A 22543-nucleotide genomic window follows, 5' to 3' on the forward strand; every position below is an offset into this window, starting at 1 on the left:
TCAATATCGGAACAGAATATCAGATTACTTTCCTTTCTGAAGAAAGGCTCCAATTGCTGGTGGCGCTTTCGATATGCAGTAATTGTGACATCTTCTTCTAGAAGATTCCATTGTTGGAGTCTTGATCCTAGCAATTCTGCCTTGTTCTTTGTTAAGTCCAAATCACGAATCAGGTCATTTAGTTCTTCCTGTGTTATTCTGTGTGGGGTTGATGATGCACCACAGTGAAAATCTGGATCACTGCATGCTGATGGACCAGGAGAAGAACAGGTCGACTCACCTTTGTCTTCGTCAGATGAATCAAGAGAATATTCTGCTGGAGGTTCTGGAATAGGAAGTCCCTCACCATGTGGAACTGGTCTCAATGCAGACGGAATGTTTGGGTAGACTATTCTGACTTCTTTCGCTTCGTTATTCCGCCGGAAAGAGGAGGAACCAAGCAGAAGTAACAGTCATTTAGGTGGTTGCTTGGCTCTCTCCACACCATTGGGACTGCAAACGGCATTGATGACCTTTTGCAATTCAACCACTGTGAAAGCTGTGTTGTACATGTAGCACAGCATATATGCGGAGCCCAAGGCTTGTCTTGGTCACCAACCTTGCATCCGAAGTAAAGATGATATGCCTTCTTCACTTGAGAATTGATACTTTTCTTCTGGTTGGCAAATGTCACTTCCCCACAAATATAGCAAAAATTGTCCGCGGTATTAACACACTTTCGAGGCATTACTGTTCTTTATTGTACGTAAATGGATAAAATAATAAGTTTTATGTAACAGTAGCTTGAACTGTCTCGCACAACGTCTAAAATATTTTAAATGCTGAACCTATCTGATTGGGCTTTATATAGTACACTGCTTACGTCAGCTTCAGCAGCCGCCTGGCATTAGTATAATAGGCCTACACATGTATAGTACACTGCTGACGTCAACTTACTTCAGCAGCCGCATGGCATTAGTATTGCATTGCATCAGAAAATGATGCAATCAACTGTGGATGATGTGAGCATGATGGTATTATGCAATGTTACATCATTATTCCGGATGTTGCTGCAGTCCTACTGGAGAAATTTACACAGTGAAACATAGAAAATGAGGTATATGAATATCTTCAAAACGAGAGCCAATACAAATTTTTCACGGTTATATTCGTGTTCGGCACACCAAAATACTACAGATTAGGGCCTTTTCAAGTCAGTAATGATTTCACTGTTGACCAGTGTAATGTGAAAATACAGGTATAGAATCATTCAGAAAATGGGACATCATTTTCCAAGCATGAATGAGTTGTAGCAGCAGTTACTTGTCCTCATTTTACTCCATACAGTACACTTCTCCATTACACTAGTTGTCATTGTCCCCATTTTACTCCACACAGTACACTTCACCATTATACAACTTCTTGACCTGATTTTACTCCACAGTACACTTCACCATTATACTTCTTGTCTATGTCATCATTTTACTCCACACAGTACACTTCTCCATTGCACTACTTGTCCCGATTATTGTTCCACACCGTACACTTTACCATACTGTTTTCATTTTACTCCACACAGTACACTTGAAAATACACTAGCTATCCTTGTCATTCACTGTACACAGTACACCTCACCATTACACTAGCTATCCTTGTCCTCATTTTACTCCACACAGTACACTTTTCCATTACACTACTTGCCCTTGTCCTTATTTTACGTCACACAGTACACTTCTCCATTACCCAACTTTTCCTCCCATAACAAAATCCACAGGTACCCAATGGAAACTGGATACTCAAATCTCTAAATAAAAAAGAGGACAAAATGTTTGAAACCCTTATGATACATGACCCATTAAATAAATATATAAGAGATAAAGTTTGTACAGCTAAACTTTAATGGGTATTGGTGTTGATAGTGATACCTTTCAGTAATCTAGGTGTCAGTTTCAATGTGGAGAAAGTTTCCTTTTTATTGACACATCTTTACAAGTTAGATATGTGAAAGGCTACAAGACAGGTCAAGGTTTTTATATCATGCCCCCAATTAAAACTAAAGCAGTCAGCAGTTGTCTCAATATTATGTTCTATTCAGATTGGTTACATTGGTGTGCATTGTGCTCGTCAGAATAGGAGGACACTCAATAACTTCTTTCTAATGCAAGTTGACAGCATAGTGTTTTGAAAAGTAATTATATACATACCAGAAATATCTACTGGCACCTTCAGTTTGGTATAATAATGTTTCATTGAAATTTCAGTCTTCAGATTACAGGTGTTCTGGGGAAAGTGTAGCATTGTTTGACAAGAGTAAAAATGACTAAATTCCAACATTTTCTGGCTTTTAAATTCTCAAAAGTCCACCTTGGAAAAATATGTGACAGTCTGTTGAAAGGGAAAATGCATAGATAACTGAAAATTCCATTGTAAATGTGAATACTGTTAAGAAAGATTGGGCAAGTTTTGAAACTGTTATTTAAGTTAGAAATAAATAGGTCTCATTATGATATATTTATCACAGGGGCCAGGTATTAGACATCATTTGGACTGTCTTCACTCCAAACATATTTTCATGGTGATTTTTATATCAAACTTGGTTCCTTTTGTTTATTAAAAAAACAACATGCTGCCTCCTTTGTGACATACTAGACTGCCAAGTCTGCAGAATGGGCAAAAGTAATTGATAATTGACATATGCTTGATAAGCATTGTAGCATTTTAGGGCTTTCTAAAGGTGGAAAATGCTTACAGATTCATTCACAGGATGCAAATCTGTGTCTGTTTCACCCATGGACCAATAAGTAGCAAAGTTTGCCTGGTCACAATGAAAGGATTAATGATTTATCTGAGTTTTTAACATTGATGCATTTTTCTGCTTTGTTTTTCCCCATTACATTTTTGTTGCATGCAAGAAGATACAAAGGTTACTAAACTTTTTGAGAAGTTGTTGATGGTTGTCCTGAACAAAATTTGTCATCACCAGTTTACTTTCCAATTATTAATAAGGTTATTGCCAGAATACAGGTGTAAAAAACAATAATAGGACAGTTTGTATTGTCATTGGCCAGACCCCATTTATTTCCTGTTTGTTCATTCAGCAATTGTTTTGTTTAAATTTTGCTTCTAGTCTTAAAATGTTTTTCATTTCAGATACATTCACATTATCTGTGCGAGACTGTGATGAACTTAGAGGTTATCTTGTTAAGCACTACAAAATTTTGGCAAAGAGAACTGACAGTCCTATCCAAGATTATTACTACATTACACCAAAGAGGATGTTCAAATCACTTAGTGAGCTTGTTAATCATTATTCAGGTAAGAAATGACACCTGTTACTCACTCGCAAGTTGGATCTCGCTGAAAACAGCATAGACCTTGATCTGCCGTTAAATAATTTAATGATTTCAGGGTCTATGAGTGTTCTGTTGATTACTTCAAGCAAACAGCATAGACCTTGATCTGCCATTACATACTGTAATGACATCAGGGTCTATGAGTGTTTTATTGATTACTTCAAGCAAACAGCATAGACCTCGATCTGCCATTACATACTGTAATGACATCAGGGTCTATGTTTGTTCTGTTGATTGCTTCAGACAAACAGCATAGACCTTGATTTGCCAGTACATACTGTAATGATATCAGGGTCTATGAGTGTTTTATTGATTACTTCAAGCAAACAGCATAGACCTTGATCTGCCATTACATACTGTAATGACATCAGGGTCTATGATTGTTCTGTTGATTACTTCAAGCAAACAGCATAGACCTCGATCTGCCATTACATAATGTAATGATGTCGGGGTCTATGAGTGTTTTATTGATTACTTCAGACAAATAGCGTAGACCTTGATCTGCCATTACATACTGTAATGATATCAGGGTCTATGATTGTTCTAATGATTACTTCAAGCAAACAGCATAGACCTTGATCTGCCATTACATACTGTAATGACATCAGGGTCTATGATTGCTCTGTTGATTGCTTCAGACAAACAGCATAGACCTCGATCTGCCATTACATAATGTAATGACATCAGGGTCTATGATTGTTCTGTTGATTACTTCAGACAAACAGCATAGACCTTGATCTGCCATTACGTACTGTAATGACATCAGGGTCTATGATTGTTCTGTTGATTACTTCAGACAAACAGCATAGACCTCGATCTGCCATTACGTACTGTAATGACATATCAGGGTCTATGATTGTTCTATTGATTACTTCAGACAAACAGCATAGACCTTGATCTGCCATTACGTACTGTAATGACATATCGGGGTCTATGATTGTTCTGTTGATTGCTTCAAACTAACTGCATGGATGCAGATCTGCCTGTGTTTTTAGGGTTAATTAAGTATTAATGACAGACTTTCATTGAACAGAAATCTTCATCATTAAATAGAAATCTTCATTCACTAAATAGAAATCTTCATTCATAAATAGAAGTCTTCATTCATTAAATAGAAATCTTCATTCATTAAATAGAAGTCTTCATTCATTAAATAGAAATCTTCGTCATTAAATAGAAATATTCATCATTAAATAGAAATCTTCATCATTAAATAGAAATATTCATCATTAACTAGAAATCTTCATTCATTAAATAGAAATCTTCATCATTAAATAGAAATATTCATCATTAAATAGAAATCTTCATTAGAAATCTTCATGGTGATTTATTGATGTGCTTAATAGCATTCTACAAGCTGTGAGTGCACTTTTCATAACAGATTCATTTTATTGATAAAGTTGGTAGGTAGTTAACAGGTGCATATTTTTTTTAAAGAAAATGACACCAAATGTTAAGTGAAACAATTTATGCTTTATGGTGTGAGTTGTGGATATTATATGATGGAAAATGTTAGAGCAAATGGATATTTTCAAACTTCCAAACATATAAAAGCAGAAAAAGTGACAAATCAACACCGCTTTGCAAACTATAAAAGAAGAATATGAGAGTAATGTAAAATGGCACTCTGAGCACCTGGCCATGATCATTGCAGAATTCCAGTTCCCGATCATTCAGTGAAAGTTACACATGTAGACTAGTTGAAGTGAGTGCTGAATGTAAATAATTTTTCGATATATTTAGTGTTTGGGTTCTGGTTCAATCTAATCCATATGGATTTTGTCCTTCGTGGCTAGAATTTTGACCAGCTGCAGAACCAGGTTAGTCATATGTGCTGTAATTCTTCCATGTAATATGTAGATTACACTTTTTATGCCCAAATTACGTGGTTGTTTTTGCCAATTATAATAACTAAGTAACTAGTCTTCCTCCTGTTGAAGGATGTGCATTGGTTTTGTGCTTTGCACCTGTCTGTCATCTTTGTATTACATTAAGCTTGAGGAAGATGCTTGGGAACTGTTGAAGAAAATCAAAAAGATTTAATTGTATAGTAAAGAACCTTGGAAGTATCTTTAGAACTGATCACATTATTGTGATCTTTAAGCAAATTCTCAAGTTCGCATGATGACACATTTTGTTCAAGTAAGAATGTCAGTCCTGGGTTTAAACACTTACTGGAAAACCTTCAAAATACTGGATTTAGATATCTTAAATTTGAGGCTTGGAAATCCTTGAATATTGACGTATTGCTACTAGTTTTAAAGTCCTCGAAAGTCATTTTTGTTTCCTCTTATGATGGAGCAACAATAGCTCATTTTGTGTAGCATCGTTTTTACAACCCAGGGGATGCAAGTTCTGTACTCACTTGACTCCCACTTTCTCTGAATGATGTAGACAATGTGTTTAGACAATAATGTGTTAAAAGTTCTGTTAAAACCAAACAAAATAAAAAACAAAAACTAACTCAAGAGCTATGAGATATACAGGTAATTGTCTAATATGTACACTGACGTGTGTGCTGAAGGTTTCTGCACACAATTTCACATTTTAAAGAATAGGTGAGATCATCCCCTAAATCGTCAGTCAGTATCAGTGCAGGGTTGGAGCTGTTGGATTGGCCTAGGCCACCATGGCAGTCAGCTTGAAAATCTTGTTATCACAACATGTCAATAATGGACGGTCCTATACGCATAGAATTTTCACTAAAAGGCTTTGTATGACGTCTTGCTAGTCTAAAAAGAAAATGATGTGAACCTATGTAGTGTCCATCTCAAATGCAGTCAGTTGCAGTTTCTAACACTGGCAGAGTCATACCAAAGACTTGTAAAAATGGTACTAGCATCTGCCTAGCTTGGCCCTCACTGGTTGGCCTGGTGTCAGGATAATGAGACTGGGTGGAACATGATTCTATGTGTCTGTGGCTTGATGCCTCAGTGCTAGACATCACTATAAATTGCCACATTGCAGACATCATAGTGATATGACTAAAAAATTGTTAAAGCTACGTTAAAAATTAAAATCAGAACCACACACACATGCATGTGCACACACACACACACACACACATGGCCATCTTAAAAATCTTGTCACAACTCTTTTTGAACAGAAAGTCATTTTGACATGGAGTTTTCACCAGAAGATTTTCTATGATATTCTATTGGTCCTAAATAATGGTGACATCCAGTATGGCAGCCACAGCAATAATCTTGACATTTGCTGTGACCAAATAGAAAGTCATATCTTGAATATATTATCCCTCCTGTACAAATGGATGACAGTTATTAAAATGGGGTTTTCAGCAGTAGACTTCTTGTTTATACTTTATTGGCCCTAAATGAAGATGGCTTCAGGCATACATTCAATATGGCTGCCATGATGACTGTCTTTAAAATCATGTTATCACTACTTCCCTGAATGGTTGATCAGTATGAAATGGGGGTTTTCAGCAAAAGGCACCTAATGATGTCCAATTTGTCCGAAATGAAATGATGACAAACTGATATCCAGGATGTGTATCAAAACCTCTAATTTGAAAATCTTGTTAATGCAGAAGAATATCAGAAATGTTTTCAACACTCAACAGTAAAAAGGATGAAATGGTCCTGTCTTGAATTCCTGAAATTCTTTTGGCCAAGTAGAGCATCAGTCCCCTCAAGGGACTCTTGTTCTGTCATCCTTCTTAGCTGGCTTTTTTTTGTTTGTTTTGTTTGTTGTTTTAATCACATGATTTCTTTAAAATTGGTGCTCCAATGAAAAACAGTGTATTATCCTTGTTATTATTATTATTATTATTATTACTATTATTATTATTGCTTAATGACCAAAACCACATGGAGCAAAGTTTCTTAGGAACTTTATGCACCATTGCAGTATCTTCCTTTCAGTGAGGTGCTAAGGGGTAAAAGGTGAAGAATAAAATTGCAAAAATATTATCCAAAAGGTATGGTGTAAACAGGAACTAGGTGCTAACATAAAGGCTAATTATTTCAGTGTGCTTTACATGCATACACAGGAAGTCTGCTTGCTATCATCAAGCTGGTCTGCAGGCCTGTCTTAATGAACCAATTACCATATCTGCCTGGTTGGCTGTCAGACACCTGCTGTTATTAGGATATAAATGAACCAGTTACCATATCTGCCTGGATGGTTGTCAGACCTGGTCAGACCTACTCTATGTATTGGGATATAGATGAACCATTCACCATACCTACCTGGATGATGGTCAGATTTACTATATGTGTTGGGTATAAAGATGTTCTTGTTCTGAACTACTTCACCATGCCAAGCCAGGTGTATTGTATTTTAAGAATCCTAATAAAGTAGACTGGATTCTGTTAGTACAGGAGATGCAGATACTTTTAGTTCATTTTCATATGCTAGGCATATGGTAGAAAGTATTATGTTATGTTATGTTATGTTATGTATGTATGTATATATGTATTTTGGGATCAAAATCTAAAATTTCAAGGTCACTAACAGAAAGAAAAAAGTATGATTTCTGCACAAACATAGTTCTCTACCATCTACAGTTGCCAAACTTTGTGAATTGCTTGCACTTGGAGTAAAGAAGGAACGTGCTAAATTTGGGGTCATTAGGTCGACAGTTAAGTTCACTGATTGAAACAGCATTGGTTACCACAGAATCACTGAAGTTCTCCACCATCTGCAGTTACCAAACTTTTGGTTTTCTACTTGCAGTATGGAAGAACCCTATCAATTTTATCTTGAAAAGCAATGGTCAGTTTGACTCACAGAAGTTAGTAAGTAATGGTCAGTTTGACTTGCAGAGAAAACATGGTTTCTGTACAATAGCTTCAGTTCACCATCATCTATCATTACAAAACATTTTTGATGGATTGCACTTTGTGTAAGTAAGAGTCCTCTCAAGTCCATGGTCAAAAGGGTCGAAATTAAAGATCATTGCATCAGTTAGTTCTACATTACATACCTGGACCAAACTTTATGGATGACTTATATTTGTGTAAGGAAGAAGCTGTTATTTTGGGGGTCGGAAGGACAGGAAGATGCCATTTAAGTTTGGTCAAAATTTCCAAGGTCATGGTAGTTGTGACTGAAAGAATAAAAATGATTGGTTCTACATCTCATAACTGGACCAACAATGTGGATGCCTTGCACTTTGGTTAAGGAAGATGTCTGTTGAGTTTGGGGTCATAAGGTAAAAGGACAGAGTTACTGGCTTGAAAATTGATTTCTATACAATAAAATTAGTTCCACATCACATACTTGACCCAAACTTAGTGGATGACGTAAACATGGTGCAGGGAAGAAGCCTGCCTATTTGGGGCCAAAAATGTCCAACCCTAAGGTCACTATAACAGAAAAATGAAAACATTTCTACACAAAAATGTAATTTGTCTACATAGAGAACTATTAAAGCTGGGTGGTTGACATGCTGTTATTGATACTCTTGTTATTTATGTGATAAAAACTGTTGGGATTTTATGGTTGTTACAAGTTGTTAATTTAAATTCCCAACTAAAAATGACTTTGTCATAATGCCATTTATATCAGAGGCATATCTGGTAATTATAGTGGAAATGAAACTTAATTTGCAAAACAAAAATATATTAATTTCCAGTTAATCAGTTTGTTTATACATGTATTGTTTAAATTATTTTGTGGTTTTGTGCAATATTTCCTTGTTTTAAATCATTAACCCCTGGTGCCATATATTATCATATCATGAGTTTGTACCCTACTTCCAAGCTCTGTAGCATCAAGATCATTTACGATACACCAAAGTGGGTATTATAACGGAAAAGTAGACAGGTGTAGCTTTACAATGATACCAAGTAATCTAGACTTTCTACCCACACTACCAAATAGTGTGATAAGCACTATTTTTTCGACCATATTGTTTTTACAACAAAAGTTCTCTGATTACCAGAACCAGATTTTTTGTCTAGATCTGAGACTTTTTGCCCGAGATCTAAAGCAAGAGGTAATAAAAGGTGGTGGCCTTTCTGTCTTGGATGTGTTTTGTGATGATTTTCAAGCCGAGACGGTCTTTTGAGACTTTTTTAAAAGTTGACTTTGTGCTTTAAAGACTTGACTTTCTTTTTGCCTTTTTCTGGTATATCTACCCTTTTAGAGATACCTAAACAATGTTGGCACTGTAAAACCAGGATTTTGCTGATTTGCTAGTGACCGTGTTTCTCTCTTTCTCTCTCTCTCTCTCACACACACACATGAAATCTTTCTAAGTAAATAATACAAAATGAATAAAGAAAACTGAAGCTGGTGAAATAAATTGTAGTAAATGTGATGCTACCCAGCAGTGTTTGAAATCAGTTGTAATCTGCTGTAGAACAAGTTACATGGGTCATGTACGCATTCAACACCGACTATTTCAGTAATGGGTGTCATTTTTTAGAATTTGATTTGGCAAGTATTCACTTCGTTTGGAATCATGTACATCCATATTCCTTTGGAAGGTCATTATTTGGACACCCAGAGAAGTGCATACAACAAAAGCAATGTTCAAGTACATATACATTTTTGGATGAATAAACCTAAAGATGTGATCCAGTGCAATCCAAATTGAATGTTGTGTGCTGTGATGTCACAATGAAAGCTACACATATTGATAAACAGATCTGTACTTCCCTCGATTGTGACAATTCCACTTGACTTGCTCTTATTTTGATCTAAGTTTAGTACATAGCCACCATTGAAATTGTCAATAGCGATAAAAAAATTTCTGGAAGTTTCTTGGTGACAGTTAGGATGCAGAGCATTCAATAATCAGGATTGAAAAGACCTTTTGTTAAAGAAAATTAGTGTTAAATTTTAAAAGAACAATGTATATTTAATTTAAAATGAGTAAATGTGCATACATAACCCATGTGACTTGTACTATAGACTGAGGCAGGTAAATTTTCTGTTGGGCTAGTAATTTTCATAATGTCCATTGTTCTGTTGGACTAGTAGTTTTCAAAATATTCATTGTTCTGTTGGACTAGATGTTTTCACAACGTTCATTGGTCTGTTGGACTAGTAGCTGTCATAATGTAGTATGTTTCACAATGTTCATCATCACGTGATGGTTCGTAATGTTTAAGTTGTCACCAGTCAGAATTTAGTCATGCTGATCTTAAATAAATTTTGAAAATGTGAATGATCGAAGCTCACTAAGAGCAAATCACGTAAATTCCCTAGAGGATCAGAACAAATAAGGATGTTAGAAATTTTATTTCAGTACAAGGCTGTACAAAAATCTTTACTGATTGTGTTAGATTCCTAAAGAAAAGCTGTATGTTAAAGACTGAATTCCTTTGACCTTCCTACCCCATTTGAGATAATCTGACATTTATGTTGGAATGTGAGATGAGAGCATGTTGTCAGTTGTAAAGTTAGAATTTCATCAGAGCCATGTGGTGTCAGCATATGGTCACTATTGACTGCAAGGCCTAGGAAAATTAAAGGGCCTTACATCAAGTCCTACCAGCAAGAAGTCTATAGGAAGATCATTTGGTGTTGTGAGAAGTTGCAAGTGATGGCAAGAAAAAACTGCAGCATTGACAAAATCTGAACTGGTTCTTTTGATTTTTGTAGCTCCTTGTATGCCTTCTCAAATCTCACAGCCTACATTTCCATGACATCAGAGATCCAGTAGTCATGTTATACCAAATAGAAGATCCTTTCCTCGCATGCCTACCCAAATCTCAGCCTACATTTCCATGACATCAGAGATCCAGTAGTCATGTTATACCAAATAGAAGATCCTTTTCTCACATGCCTACCCAAATCTCAGCCTACATTTCCATGACATCAGAGATCCAGTAGTCATGTTATACCAAACAGAAGATCCTTTCCTCACATGCCTACCCAAATCTCAGCCTTCATTTCCATGACATCAGAGATCCTAATCATGTTATACCAAATAGAAGATCCTTTCCTCGCATGCCTACCCAAATCTCAGCCTACATTTCCATGACATCAGAGATCCAGTAGTCATGTTATACCAAATAGAAGATCCTTTCCTCGCATGCCTACCCAAATCTCAGCCTACATTTCCATGACATCAGAGATCCAGTAGTCATGTTATACCAAATAGAAGATCCTTTCCTCGCATGCCTACCCAAATCTCTGCCTACATTTCCATGACATCAAAGATCCAGTAGTCATGTTATACCAAACAGAAGATCCTTTCCTCGCATGCCTACCCAAATCTCAGCCTACATTTCCATGACATCAGAGATCCAGTAGTCATGTTATACCAAATAGAAGATCCTTTCCTCACATGCCTACCCAAATCTCAGCTTACATTTCCATGACATCAGAGATCCTAAACATGTTATATTAAATAGAAGATCCTTTCCTCGCATGCCTACCCAAATCTCACAGTCTACATTTCCATGACATCAGAGATCCAGTAGTCATGTTATACCAAATAGAAGATCCTTTCCTCGCATGCCTACCGAAATCTCAGCCTACATTTCCATGACATCAGAGATCCAGTTGTCATGTTATACCAAATAGAAGATCCTTTTCTCGCATGCCTACCCAAATCTCAGCCTACATTTCCATGACATCAGAGATCCAGTAGTCATGTTATACCAAATAGAAGATCCTTTCCTCGCATGCCTACCGAAATCTCAGCCTACATTTCCATGACATCAGAGATCCAGTAGTCATGTTATACCAAATAGAAGATCCTTTCCTCACATGCCTACCCAAATCTCAGCCTACATTTCCATGACATAGAGATCCTAGACATGTTATACCAAAAAATGGGGATGGAGTTGGAGTATCTGCTGAATAGTGAGTTTATCTCATAACTTCAGTACTTGAATAAATTTGGCATGTAACATTTTTTCCCATCTGAAACTACATGATATACTGGGTATTTTAATTTGTGGTTTTGCCACTAGCTAAACCACCCATTTTGTTTTGGTCCCACACAATGAAAATATATCCAGTATTAATGTAAGAAAAGAAAATATCCTATATACTGTATTTTGGTGTGTATAATGCTCAACCATATTTATGACTCAGAATGAGGGGAAAACCCTTCTGCCGTATAATGCGCATGTGATATACATTTGAAAATGTCGCTGTTTTCATAGTGTAACAACAGCTGGTCATTGGATAGTGAATGAAAAAAATGGCACTATAAAAGATACAGCATATCTTTCCAGTTATAAGGATGGCCCTTAAAGGGGTGTTTTATGGTTTGCTTTGTTGTAGGAGTTCAGTCCGTTGCATCAGAACCCTCAAATTCCTGTTCATCGGCATCTCTCTCAAAAAGATGGTTCAAGTCCTCATCTGTCAATTAAACATTGCTCACTGCATTGCAGCAAAGAAGTATCAAATATTGTGGTTTAAAATGAGAAGAAAAAAACATAAAGAACCAAGTTTATTTTCTGAAGAAAAGTTAATAATTGCAAATTTACCTTGTATCTAGACAAAGCAGAGCAACTACCAGTATGTTAAATATATCAAAGCTTTAGTTGGTGTCAGTTGCCTTGAAAGACCATGCTGAGTTAATGAAGTACTGTCCATCTTGAAAACAAGATGCTCTCAATTAAATATTGTACAGTCAATTGTAACAAAGAACCAAGCTTATTTTCTAAATTGTAGATGCATTGTAGCTCTGTTTAGCCTATCATAGCTTAGCCTTCACTGATTACTGTGTCAAATTGAGTTGATGAAGCCCTAATTACTGTGTAGTCACAAAGATATAGAAAATACTATGATTTAAAGTGAGATAAAAATCAGAAATATGTTTATTTTCCCAAGAGGAATAAAATATGTGCCAACTTTTTACATTTGTTGATTATTTTATCTAGCAACATGTCACTGTTACCTTAACAGATTAACTGCAGTCACGAAAATATGTGCCTCCAGTAAGCTATCCCCTAAATGTGCCTCCAGTAAGCTATCCCTTAAATGTGCCTCCAGTAAGCTATCCCCTAAATATGCCTCCAGTAAGCTATCCCCTAAATGCACCTCTAGTAAGCTATGGTGCCTTCAAGCTAGATCAGCCAGCAGAAAACCTTTTCTTTTAGTTCTTGTACCTCTGACTGAACATAAGAAAATAAGGTGAAAATAAATGTGCATTATACATGGCTAAATATTGTGTCTACACACACACACACACACATATAAAGAGATAGAAAGAGAGAGATTTTATGCATAATGTTACAGATATATAATAAAATGGGATCCATGACTATATCTGCCAGTGAATGGAAGTCTTTTATAAGACCTATTCAGAAGCACTTTGTTATGACTGTGAACTGCATCAGATATGGGGATTACACTAGTCTGTAAAGCCAGCTTAGCTGAAAACATTTTTACAGTAATCTAATCCATTATTTATTCTATTATAAGCAGTTCATTAATTATCATATATGCTGAGTTTATGTGTTTGGGGTGGCAAATGTCTTTTAATGACACATTAAAAGTCATTGAAAAGTTCCATGTTTTATTATTGGCCCATATTTTTGGTGAGCAACTATATCTGATTGTTGTTATAAATATAGTCTGTGCTCAGAATGCCAAAATAAGATGTGATATTAACCTGTGTAAGTACAATTTAGTATTCTGGTAGAGGATACAATGTAATATGCTCATGGAAGTTCCATAATTTTTACTTAGTTCTAATACTTGTTACCAAAGTCAGCTTGACTTTTGTGCTGGCCCAGTAATTGTTGAACCCATTTTTTTTATGATCCAAAGTGCATTTGAATGTAATATCTCAGCCCTGATTATTTATTTTATCCCTACTTCCTTTTCTAGAAGTAGCAGATGGCTTGTGCTGCAAATTGACACAAGTATGTCAAAAGCCACGGTCATTGATTTGGGCAATGGATCGAGGCAAGCAAGATGAGTTTGGAACTACACGTGAATCCATTTGTCTCCTCAGGAAGATAGGCAGTGGCCAGTTTGCGGAAGTCTGGCTTGGTAAGTATCAACATATTTGTTGCTGTACGATGGCAGCAGTTGGTGTTGGGCAATAAGTTCACTAATTTAGGTAAACCCAATCCCCTGCATATAAAGTACTCATCGTGGAGCTTAACATTTTAAAAAAGCAAAATATGGTATTCCAAGATGTGATGTCAGACTAAGGCTAAACAAGAAATGATGATTTACAGTGTTATTTGAAAATCTGGGACATCAAGGGATCCACTGACCCCACCACCACCACCGCCAACAAGCTGTCAGAAGTTGGAATACCTTCCATAAGAAAAGGCATAAAAACTTCATGTCAGCAATCTTGTAGTGAATAGAAAAGAGAAACACATAATAGCCAGTTTTACAGATAATGACAGTCTTGTATTTAATGTACCAGAATATTGGGAATTAAGAAGACATTTGGTAAAACAGTGATTCCTCCTCCACTGTTTCTGTTTACTGTTAAACACAATGATAAATATGATACTAAATACTTCAGTAATTATGAAAAGAAGCCAGTGGTCTTGACAACTGATTTACATGTTTCCACTGTAGATGAAACTTGGGTTCATTTGCCATTATTTTAGAGTAGAATGAACCAAAATGTCCAGTTTATTAAAATTGTGTATGTAATACAAAACTGTATCAAAAAAAGCAAATGGATACAATCAAATTAGTCATCAAATACACTGTAACTTTGGGACATGTATATATTTGACTGTTCTATTTATAATCTGAGAAGACATTTGAAATGTTATCTTTAGCTGTTGTAATTCTTTTCATCATCATGGCATCATCACCATCTTGATTTCATTTCAAATATGTATTGATTGTAACTGATTTTGAAGCCAGTTTTCTTCTACAAGGAAGGACAACTTGATGTAGCCATTGATTCTTTCATCTGTCCTTATAGGCAGGACTACCTGTCCACTTGGGTGTGACTACATACTTTGTGTGCCTTTTGATTCTTTCATATGTCACCTTAGGCAGGACTACTTGGTGTGCACATCAGTTATTTCATCTGTCTTAGGAAGGACTACATGCTTGGTTTGCTCATTGATTCTTTAATCTGTCCTCATGGGAAGGACTACTTATTGAGCCCATTGATTTGTTCATCTGTCCTCTTAGGCAGGACTACATATTTGGTTTGCTCATTAATTCTTTAATCTGTCCTCTTGGGAAGGACTACTTATTGAGCCCATTGATTTGTTCATCTGTCCTCTTAGGCAGGACAACATATTTGGTTTGCACATTGATTCTTTCTTATGTCATCTTGGGCATGACTACATACTTGGTTTAGTCATTGATTCTTGCATCTATCCCCTTAGGAATTACTACTTAGTGTGTCCGTTAATTCTTTCATATATCCCCTTAGGCAGGACTGCATTGGGTGCCCATTAATTCTTTCATATGGGGCAGGGCTGCATGTTGTGCCCATTGTTTCTTTCATCTATTCCCTTAGGCAGGACTATTTTGTGTTGTGCCTATTAATTCTTTCATTTGTCTTCCTAGACACGACTACTTCGTGTGCACATTGATTCTCTCATCTGTTCTCCTTGGCAAAGTTAATAACTTGGTATTCATTGATTCTTTCATCTATCCTCTTGGGCGGGGTTACTTACTTGGTGTGTCCATTAAATCTTTCATCTGTCCTCTTTGGCAGGACTACATACATCATATTCCCATTGATCCTTTCATCTGTCTTCTATCCTGGATATTCCCATTGATCCATTTAATCTGTCCTCTAACCAGGACTACTGACATCATGTTACCATTGATTCTTTAATCTGTCATCTTAGGCAGGACTATTTACATTGTAATCACTTTAATTCTTCCATCTGTCCTCTTATTATGGTCTACTTGCATCATATATTCATCAATTCTTTCATCTGTGCTGTTAGGCAGGACTTCTTATTTGGTGTCCTCATTGATTCTTATATCTGCCCTCTTAGGCCGGGCTACTGATTTGGTGTGCCCATTCTTTCATCTTTTCTTGAGAGTGGGACTTATTTGGTGTGTCTTTTGCTTTCATATGTCCTCTTAGGCAAGGAGGGTTATTTGGTGTGCCCTTTGATTCTTTCTTATGTAGTCTGGGGAATGATTATTTGGTGTGTCAGTTGATTCTGTCATGTCATTTGTTCTCTTAGGCAGGACTGCTTACATTGTGTGTCCATTGATTATTTCATCTGTCCTTTTAGGCAGGACTACTTACATTGTGTGTCCATTGACTCTTTCATCTGTCCTCTGGCAGGACTACTTACATTGTGTGTCCATTGATTCTTTCATCTCTCCTCTTTGGCAGGACTACTTGCACTGTGTGTCAATTGATTCTTTAATCTGTCCTCTGGCAGTACTACTTGTATTGTGTGTCCATTGATTCTTTCATCTGTCATCTGGCAGTACTACTTGCATTGTGTGTCCATTGATTCTTTCACCTGTCCTCTTTGGCAGGACTACTTACACTGTGTGTCAATGGATTCTTTCATCTGTCCTCTTTGGCAGGACTACTTAACATTGTGTGTCCATTGATTCTTTCATCTGTCCTCTTGGCAGTATTACTTACATTGTGTGTCCATTGATTATTTCATCTGTCCTTTTTGGAAGTACTACTTGCATTGTGTGTCCTTTGATTCTTTCATCTGTCCTCTAAGGCAGAGCTACTTACGTTTGTTGTTGTTGTTGTTGTGGGGTTTAACGCCATTTTTCAGCACGATAGGCTATACATGGCGGCCAGTATTAATGGTGGAGGAAGAACCCGGAAAACCCTGGAAAGAACCACCGACCCACGAGAAGCTACTGACAAGCTTTCTCACATGCCCACATTGGCTGAATCTTAGACTCGAACCGCCGCAGACAGAGGTGAGATGGCAGTGATCCGTAACGAAGAGCGCTTTAGACCACTCGGCCACTCGGGGCCCCACTTACGTTTGTAGTATATCTCAAAAGTAGAGGCTCCTAGAGAGAATTTTTGTGTTTTAAATAGACAGGAACTCTCACTTTGTGGTTCAAGAAAAACCCTGAGTAATTTTTTCTTTACAGAATAAGTGTCAAGCATATGCCCAGATGCTTTTCTGTGTAAAATCAGATTTTAATTTACAAACATTTGTACAATTTTACAGGAAAGTGGAACCAGTGCAGAGATGTCGCTGTCAAAATGCAAAAACCAGAAGCTGTTAAAACATCAGCTTTTCTTGATGAAGCCCAAATATTAAAGACATTGCAGCATACAAATATAATCACTCTGCTGGCAGTGTGCAGTGAAACAGAACCGGTCTACTTGGTCACGGAGTACATGGCAAATGGCAGACTATCTCTCCATCTCCGAGAGGGCAAAGGCAGGGATTTGAAAGTCTCACAACTCATGTGGATAGCAGCACAGGTTGGTTTAATTATTTATATTTTTAAAAAATCATACCTTAAAATCAGATAGAGATATTTATGCCCTTTATAAGACAGTGTATAAAGCCCAGTGTAAAATCTGCCTTGCCAAGATTTTTGACTTTATCTCTGAATTATTTAAGGAACAGAATGCTTAGATTATTAGATTACTGCAAACAGCAGAATGTTTTTCTAACATTATACAAAAGTTGGAAAGTAGAAATGTACATCTGTATTGTGTAGGATACAGGATACAACCATCTCATTCGTGGCCAGACTATCTGAAACCATGCCAAAAATAGGAATAACTATCAAACAAGGAAGGAAGTATATTTTTCCTCTTCTCCCTCTGAATCCCAAGGATACTTTCCAATACTGAGATTGAATGCATCACCCTGAATGAATGAGGAAGTGATGGCATCTTCCTGGAGAGAGCAGCTGTTACCAACTTTGACACGGAAACAGCTTCTCGGCTTGATGTTGGGATTGAGTGCACTCCTCCAAATAAAAGAGGGAGAAATAAATCTTCTTGGATAATGAGGGTAAATCTTCTGGGAAGAAGGCAGCAACACATATTAAGGCCTATAGTCTTAAAGCAAGGAACAAGAACTCTCTTTCTTGAGAAACTTTTGAGGACATGAAGGCTGTGTTTGGCAGTCACATAATAACTTTCTCCTTTTACCTTCGATCCTTATCACAACCAGAGCTGAGGTATTTTTCTTCGAGTCCAATACTTGCAGTGCAAGAGAGCTTGACTGCTCCACTTTGAGCAAGACTTCTCTGTTAAAAGAATAGAAGCCCTTAAAGTAAGGGCTATCTTGACATTTTGGGCCTCTTGGTCATTCATCTTTGGAGGACATTATGGAGGCTGTATTTTGGCAACTGCATACAACCTTCTCCCTTTTTCCTTCTGTCTGTATTAAGCCTGAGCCAAAGTGTTTTTTCTCAGAGTCTTATACTGGAGTCACAAGAGTCTAATACTTTAGTCACAGGAGTCTAATGCTCAGGTCACAAGAGTCTAATATTCTTTTCACAAGAGTCTAATACTCTAGTCACAGGAGTCTAATACTTGAGTTACAGGAGTCTAATGCTCAGGTCACAAGAGTCTAATACTCTAGTCACAGGAGTCTAATGCTCAGGTCACAAGAATCTAATATTCTAGTCACAAGAGTCTAATATTCAGGTCACACGAGTCATACTCTAGTCACAGGAGTCTAATGCTTGGGTCACAAGAGTATAATACTTGAGTCACAAGAGTCTAATATTCTAGTCACAAAAGTCTTATCCTCTAGTCACAGGAGTCTAATACTCTAGTCACAGGAGTCTTATGTTTGGGTCACAAGTCTAATGTTTGGGTCACAAGTCTGATACTTGAGTCGCAAGAGTCTAATGCTTGGGTCACACGAGGCTAATACTCTAGTCGCAGGAGTCTAATTCTTGGGTCACAAGAGTCTAATACTCTAGTCACAGGAGTCTAATGCTTGGGTCACAAGAGTTTAATGCTCAGGTCACAAGAGTCTAATACTTGAGTCACAAGAGTCTAATGCTCGGGTCACAAGCATCCAATACTCGAGTCACAAGAGAGCTTATGAGTTCCTCTGTAAGAAAGAACTCTCTTTAAGAGAATAAAGTTAGGGCTTTCGCTTCATTTTGGGCCCATCTCATTTGTCTTTGGAGGATATTATAATGGCTGTGTTTTAGCAATAGCATAAAACCTTCTCCCTTTTTCTTTCTGTCCTTACCAAGTCAGAAACAAAGTATTTTCTTCTCTGGGGTAAAAATTCTTGCAGCACAAATAGTGATGTAACCTGTGGCAGTTTAATCTGTTAGTAATAAGGGAACAGTGGAACATTAAGAACAGTGGAAGCTTCTCCTTAAGGTGAGAATTTTGTTCCAATTCAGATCTTCAGCCTCCCACCTTACTGACAAATTCAAACAATTTGGATCTTCAGCCTCCCACCTTACTGACAAATTCAAGCAATTTGGATCTTCAGCCTCCCACCTTACTGACAAATTCAAACAATTTGGATCTTCAGCCTCCCACCTTACTGACAAATTCAAACAATTTGGATCTTCAGCCTCCCACCTTACTGACAAATTCAAACAATTTGGATCTTCAGCCTCCCACCTTACTGACAAATTTAAACAATTTGGATCTTCAGCCTCCCACCTTACTGACAAATTCAACCAATTTAGATCATCAGCCTTCCTTATTACTAATAAATTGAAACAATTTGGATCATCAGCCTCCCTTATTACTATACTAACAGATTCAGCTAAACATTAGTGAGATGTAAAATTTCTGATATTATTGTTTTCAATTTGGAAGGCTGGGAATGTGTTTTAAATATTTAATACTTACCTGTCATTGTTGGATGCTCTCCTCCTGCCAAGCTCAAATTCTGCAGTCAAGATTCAAGAAAAGAATTGAGGGATGGTCTTCTGCATGGGCCTATGATGTGGAGCCAGACTGAGTTGATGTAGGTATTCAGAAGGATACTGCATCTGGCATGGTCTATGGTTTTTCCATTGTGGAAAGGGTAGGCTAAACAATATAGGTTGGTGAGTATTACAAAATGAAAATTAGTTTTACCATCTCCCCAAATAGGTTTTTAAATTGAATTGGAAATTATTCCTTTAAAGGTATGTATCTATCAAGCAGCACATTTCACCATCCAAAAGGGAGCCAGGAATAAAGTTTGATGCTGATCCTTTCCTTTACCTTTCAGATTGCTGATGGTATGGCCTACATGGAAAAAGAAAAATTTATACACAGAAACTTGGGGGCAAGAAATATTCTTGTTGGTGAACAGAACAAAGTAAAAATTGCTGGGTTTGGTATGACTAAATGTGCTGATGATCCAGATTTTAACTTTAGAAGAGGTAATTATGATGAAGGATCTAGGAATATCTAAGACTGAATAACTTTACAACAAGTGACACAGTTCCTTTATTATAGACATAAATATTTGAGAGAGAACTTTTTTTTCCATATCAGCAGAAAGCAGTGGAATATCTTCAGGGTGTGAAGCTTTTATAATGAAGAAGCATTTGATTCTGTGCTGTGTTGTAATGTGTGGAAAATTCCATTTTGAAGGACATGCAATGCTGATATATGTACTGAAGATTATTTATTTTTTTACGTACAGTTTTAACATTTTTTCTCTAAACAAAATCAATTTACGCTTTGTTTTACATTGAACATTTATCTGAATATAAATTAAAAAGTTATTTTACAACCTTTTCTAAACTTTGTTCTAAAACTGAAAATATATTTGGTGTAAAGTTTCATATTGAAATTCTTATGGTATATTTCTTTAGGTTTGAAAATGGCAATAAAATGGATGGCACCAGAGGTTTTGCTGTACAACAAGTATAGCACGAAGGCCGATGTCTGGTCATTTGGAATTCTTCTGTTGGAAATATTCACACACGGCAAGGAACCATATGATGGTAAGATCTTTAACAGTGTGTAAATTGATTTGAAGAGCATTAATTAGTTCATGTGGATTTTGGTTGCTTCATGGAGTACTAGTTCATGTGGAGTGCATGACTTGACTGTCCCATGACAGCTTATGTGGAGTGCATGACTTGACTGTCCCTTGACGGCTTATGTGGAGTGAATGACTTGACTGTCCCTTGACAGCGTATGTGGAGTGAATGGCTTCACTGTCCCATGATGGCTTATGTGGAGTGAATGGCTTGACTATCCCTTGACAGCGTATGTGGAGTGAATGGCTTGACTGTCCCATGATGGCTTATGTGGAGTGAATGGCTTCACTGTCCCATGACAGCTTATGTGGAGTGAATGGCTTCACTGTCCCATGACAGCTTATGTGGAGTGAATGGCTTCACTGTCCCTTGACAGCTTATGTGGAGTGAATGGCTTCACTGTCCCATGATGGCTTATGTGGAGTGAATGGCTTGACTATCCCTTGACAGCTTATGTGGAGTGAATGGCTTGACTATCCCTTGACAGCGTATGTGGAGTGAATGGCTTGACTATCCCTTGACAGCTTATGTGGAGTGAATGGCTTCACTGTCCCATGATGGCTTATGTGGAGTGAATGGCTTGACTATCCCTTGACAGCTTATGTGGAGTGAATGGCTTGACTATCCCTTGACAGCGTATGTGGAGTGAATGGCTTGACTATCCCTTGACAGCTTATGTGGAGTGAATGGCTTGACTGTCCCTTGACAGCTTATGTTGAGTGAATGGCTTCACTGTCCCATGATGGCTTATGTGGAGTGAATGGCTTGACTATCCCTTGACAGCTTATGTGGAGTGAATGGCTTGACTATCCCTTGACAGCTTATGTGGAGTGAATGGCTTGACTGTCCCTTGACAGCTTATGTTGAGTGAATGGCTTGACTGTCTAGAGTACTAGTTGATGTGGATTACATGGCTGCTATAAAAAGTATTAGCTCAGGTGGGACACATGGTCGCTGTGTTGAGCACCAGCTTTTGTGGATTGTATTATAGTTGCTAAACAGTATCAGCTCTTGTGGATTGTATGGTTGCTAAACAGTATCAGCTCTTGTGGACTGAGCTACTAGCTCAAATGGATCATAGGGTTGCTTCATAGAGCACTATGTGTGGAGTGCATGGCTTGACTTTCCTTTGACAGTCCTTGTGTTGCTTTGTATTGAGATATTCACACATAGTAGGGAGTCATTTGTATTCGAACATAGTAGGGAGTCATTTGTATTCACACATAGTAGGGAGTCATTTGCTGGTATGATCTCTCACACAAGTTCTTTTTTTGTATGTTTGTCTTGAAAGTCTGTCTCTATGTCTATAATTGGAATCCTCCAGATGAAGATAATTACAAGAGTCATGTGCACACACACACACACACACACACAACTTCACAAAACCAGGAAACAAAGAATTTGTAACTTGCTCCGTTTGA

General features: G+C 37.2%; 1 protein-coding gene across 4 annotated transcripts in view; it reads left to right on the forward strand.

Annotated features, from left to right (window-relative positions):
* LOC149798778 (tyrosine-protein kinase Fyn-like) overlaps nucleotides 1-22543 on the forward strand; it is a 193810-nt gene that overhangs the window by 162887 nt on the left and 8380 nt on the right. For all 4 annotated transcript variants that reach the window (XM_089957649.1, XM_089957652.1, XM_089957651.1 and 1 more), the window contains 5 exons: nucleotides 3130-3294; nucleotides 14097-14261; nucleotides 17372-17631; nucleotides 20360-20513; nucleotides 20952-21083. In XM_089957649.1, the coding sequence (XP_089813775.1) occupies nucleotides 3130-3294; nucleotides 14097-14261; nucleotides 17372-17631; nucleotides 20360-20513; nucleotides 20952-21083 (876 nt within the window). The remainder of the gene's footprint in view (nucleotides 1-3129; nucleotides 3295-14096; nucleotides 14262-17371; nucleotides 17632-20359; nucleotides 20514-20951; nucleotides 21084-22543) is intronic.

This window comes from Sinohyriopsis cumingii, chromosome 5 (assembly GCF_028554795.1).
Source record: "Sinohyriopsis cumingii isolate HCF-2022 chromosome 5, ASM2855479v2, whole genome shotgun sequence".
NCBI lineage: Eukaryota > Metazoa > Mollusca > Bivalvia > Unionida > Unionidae > Sinohyriopsis > Sinohyriopsis cumingii.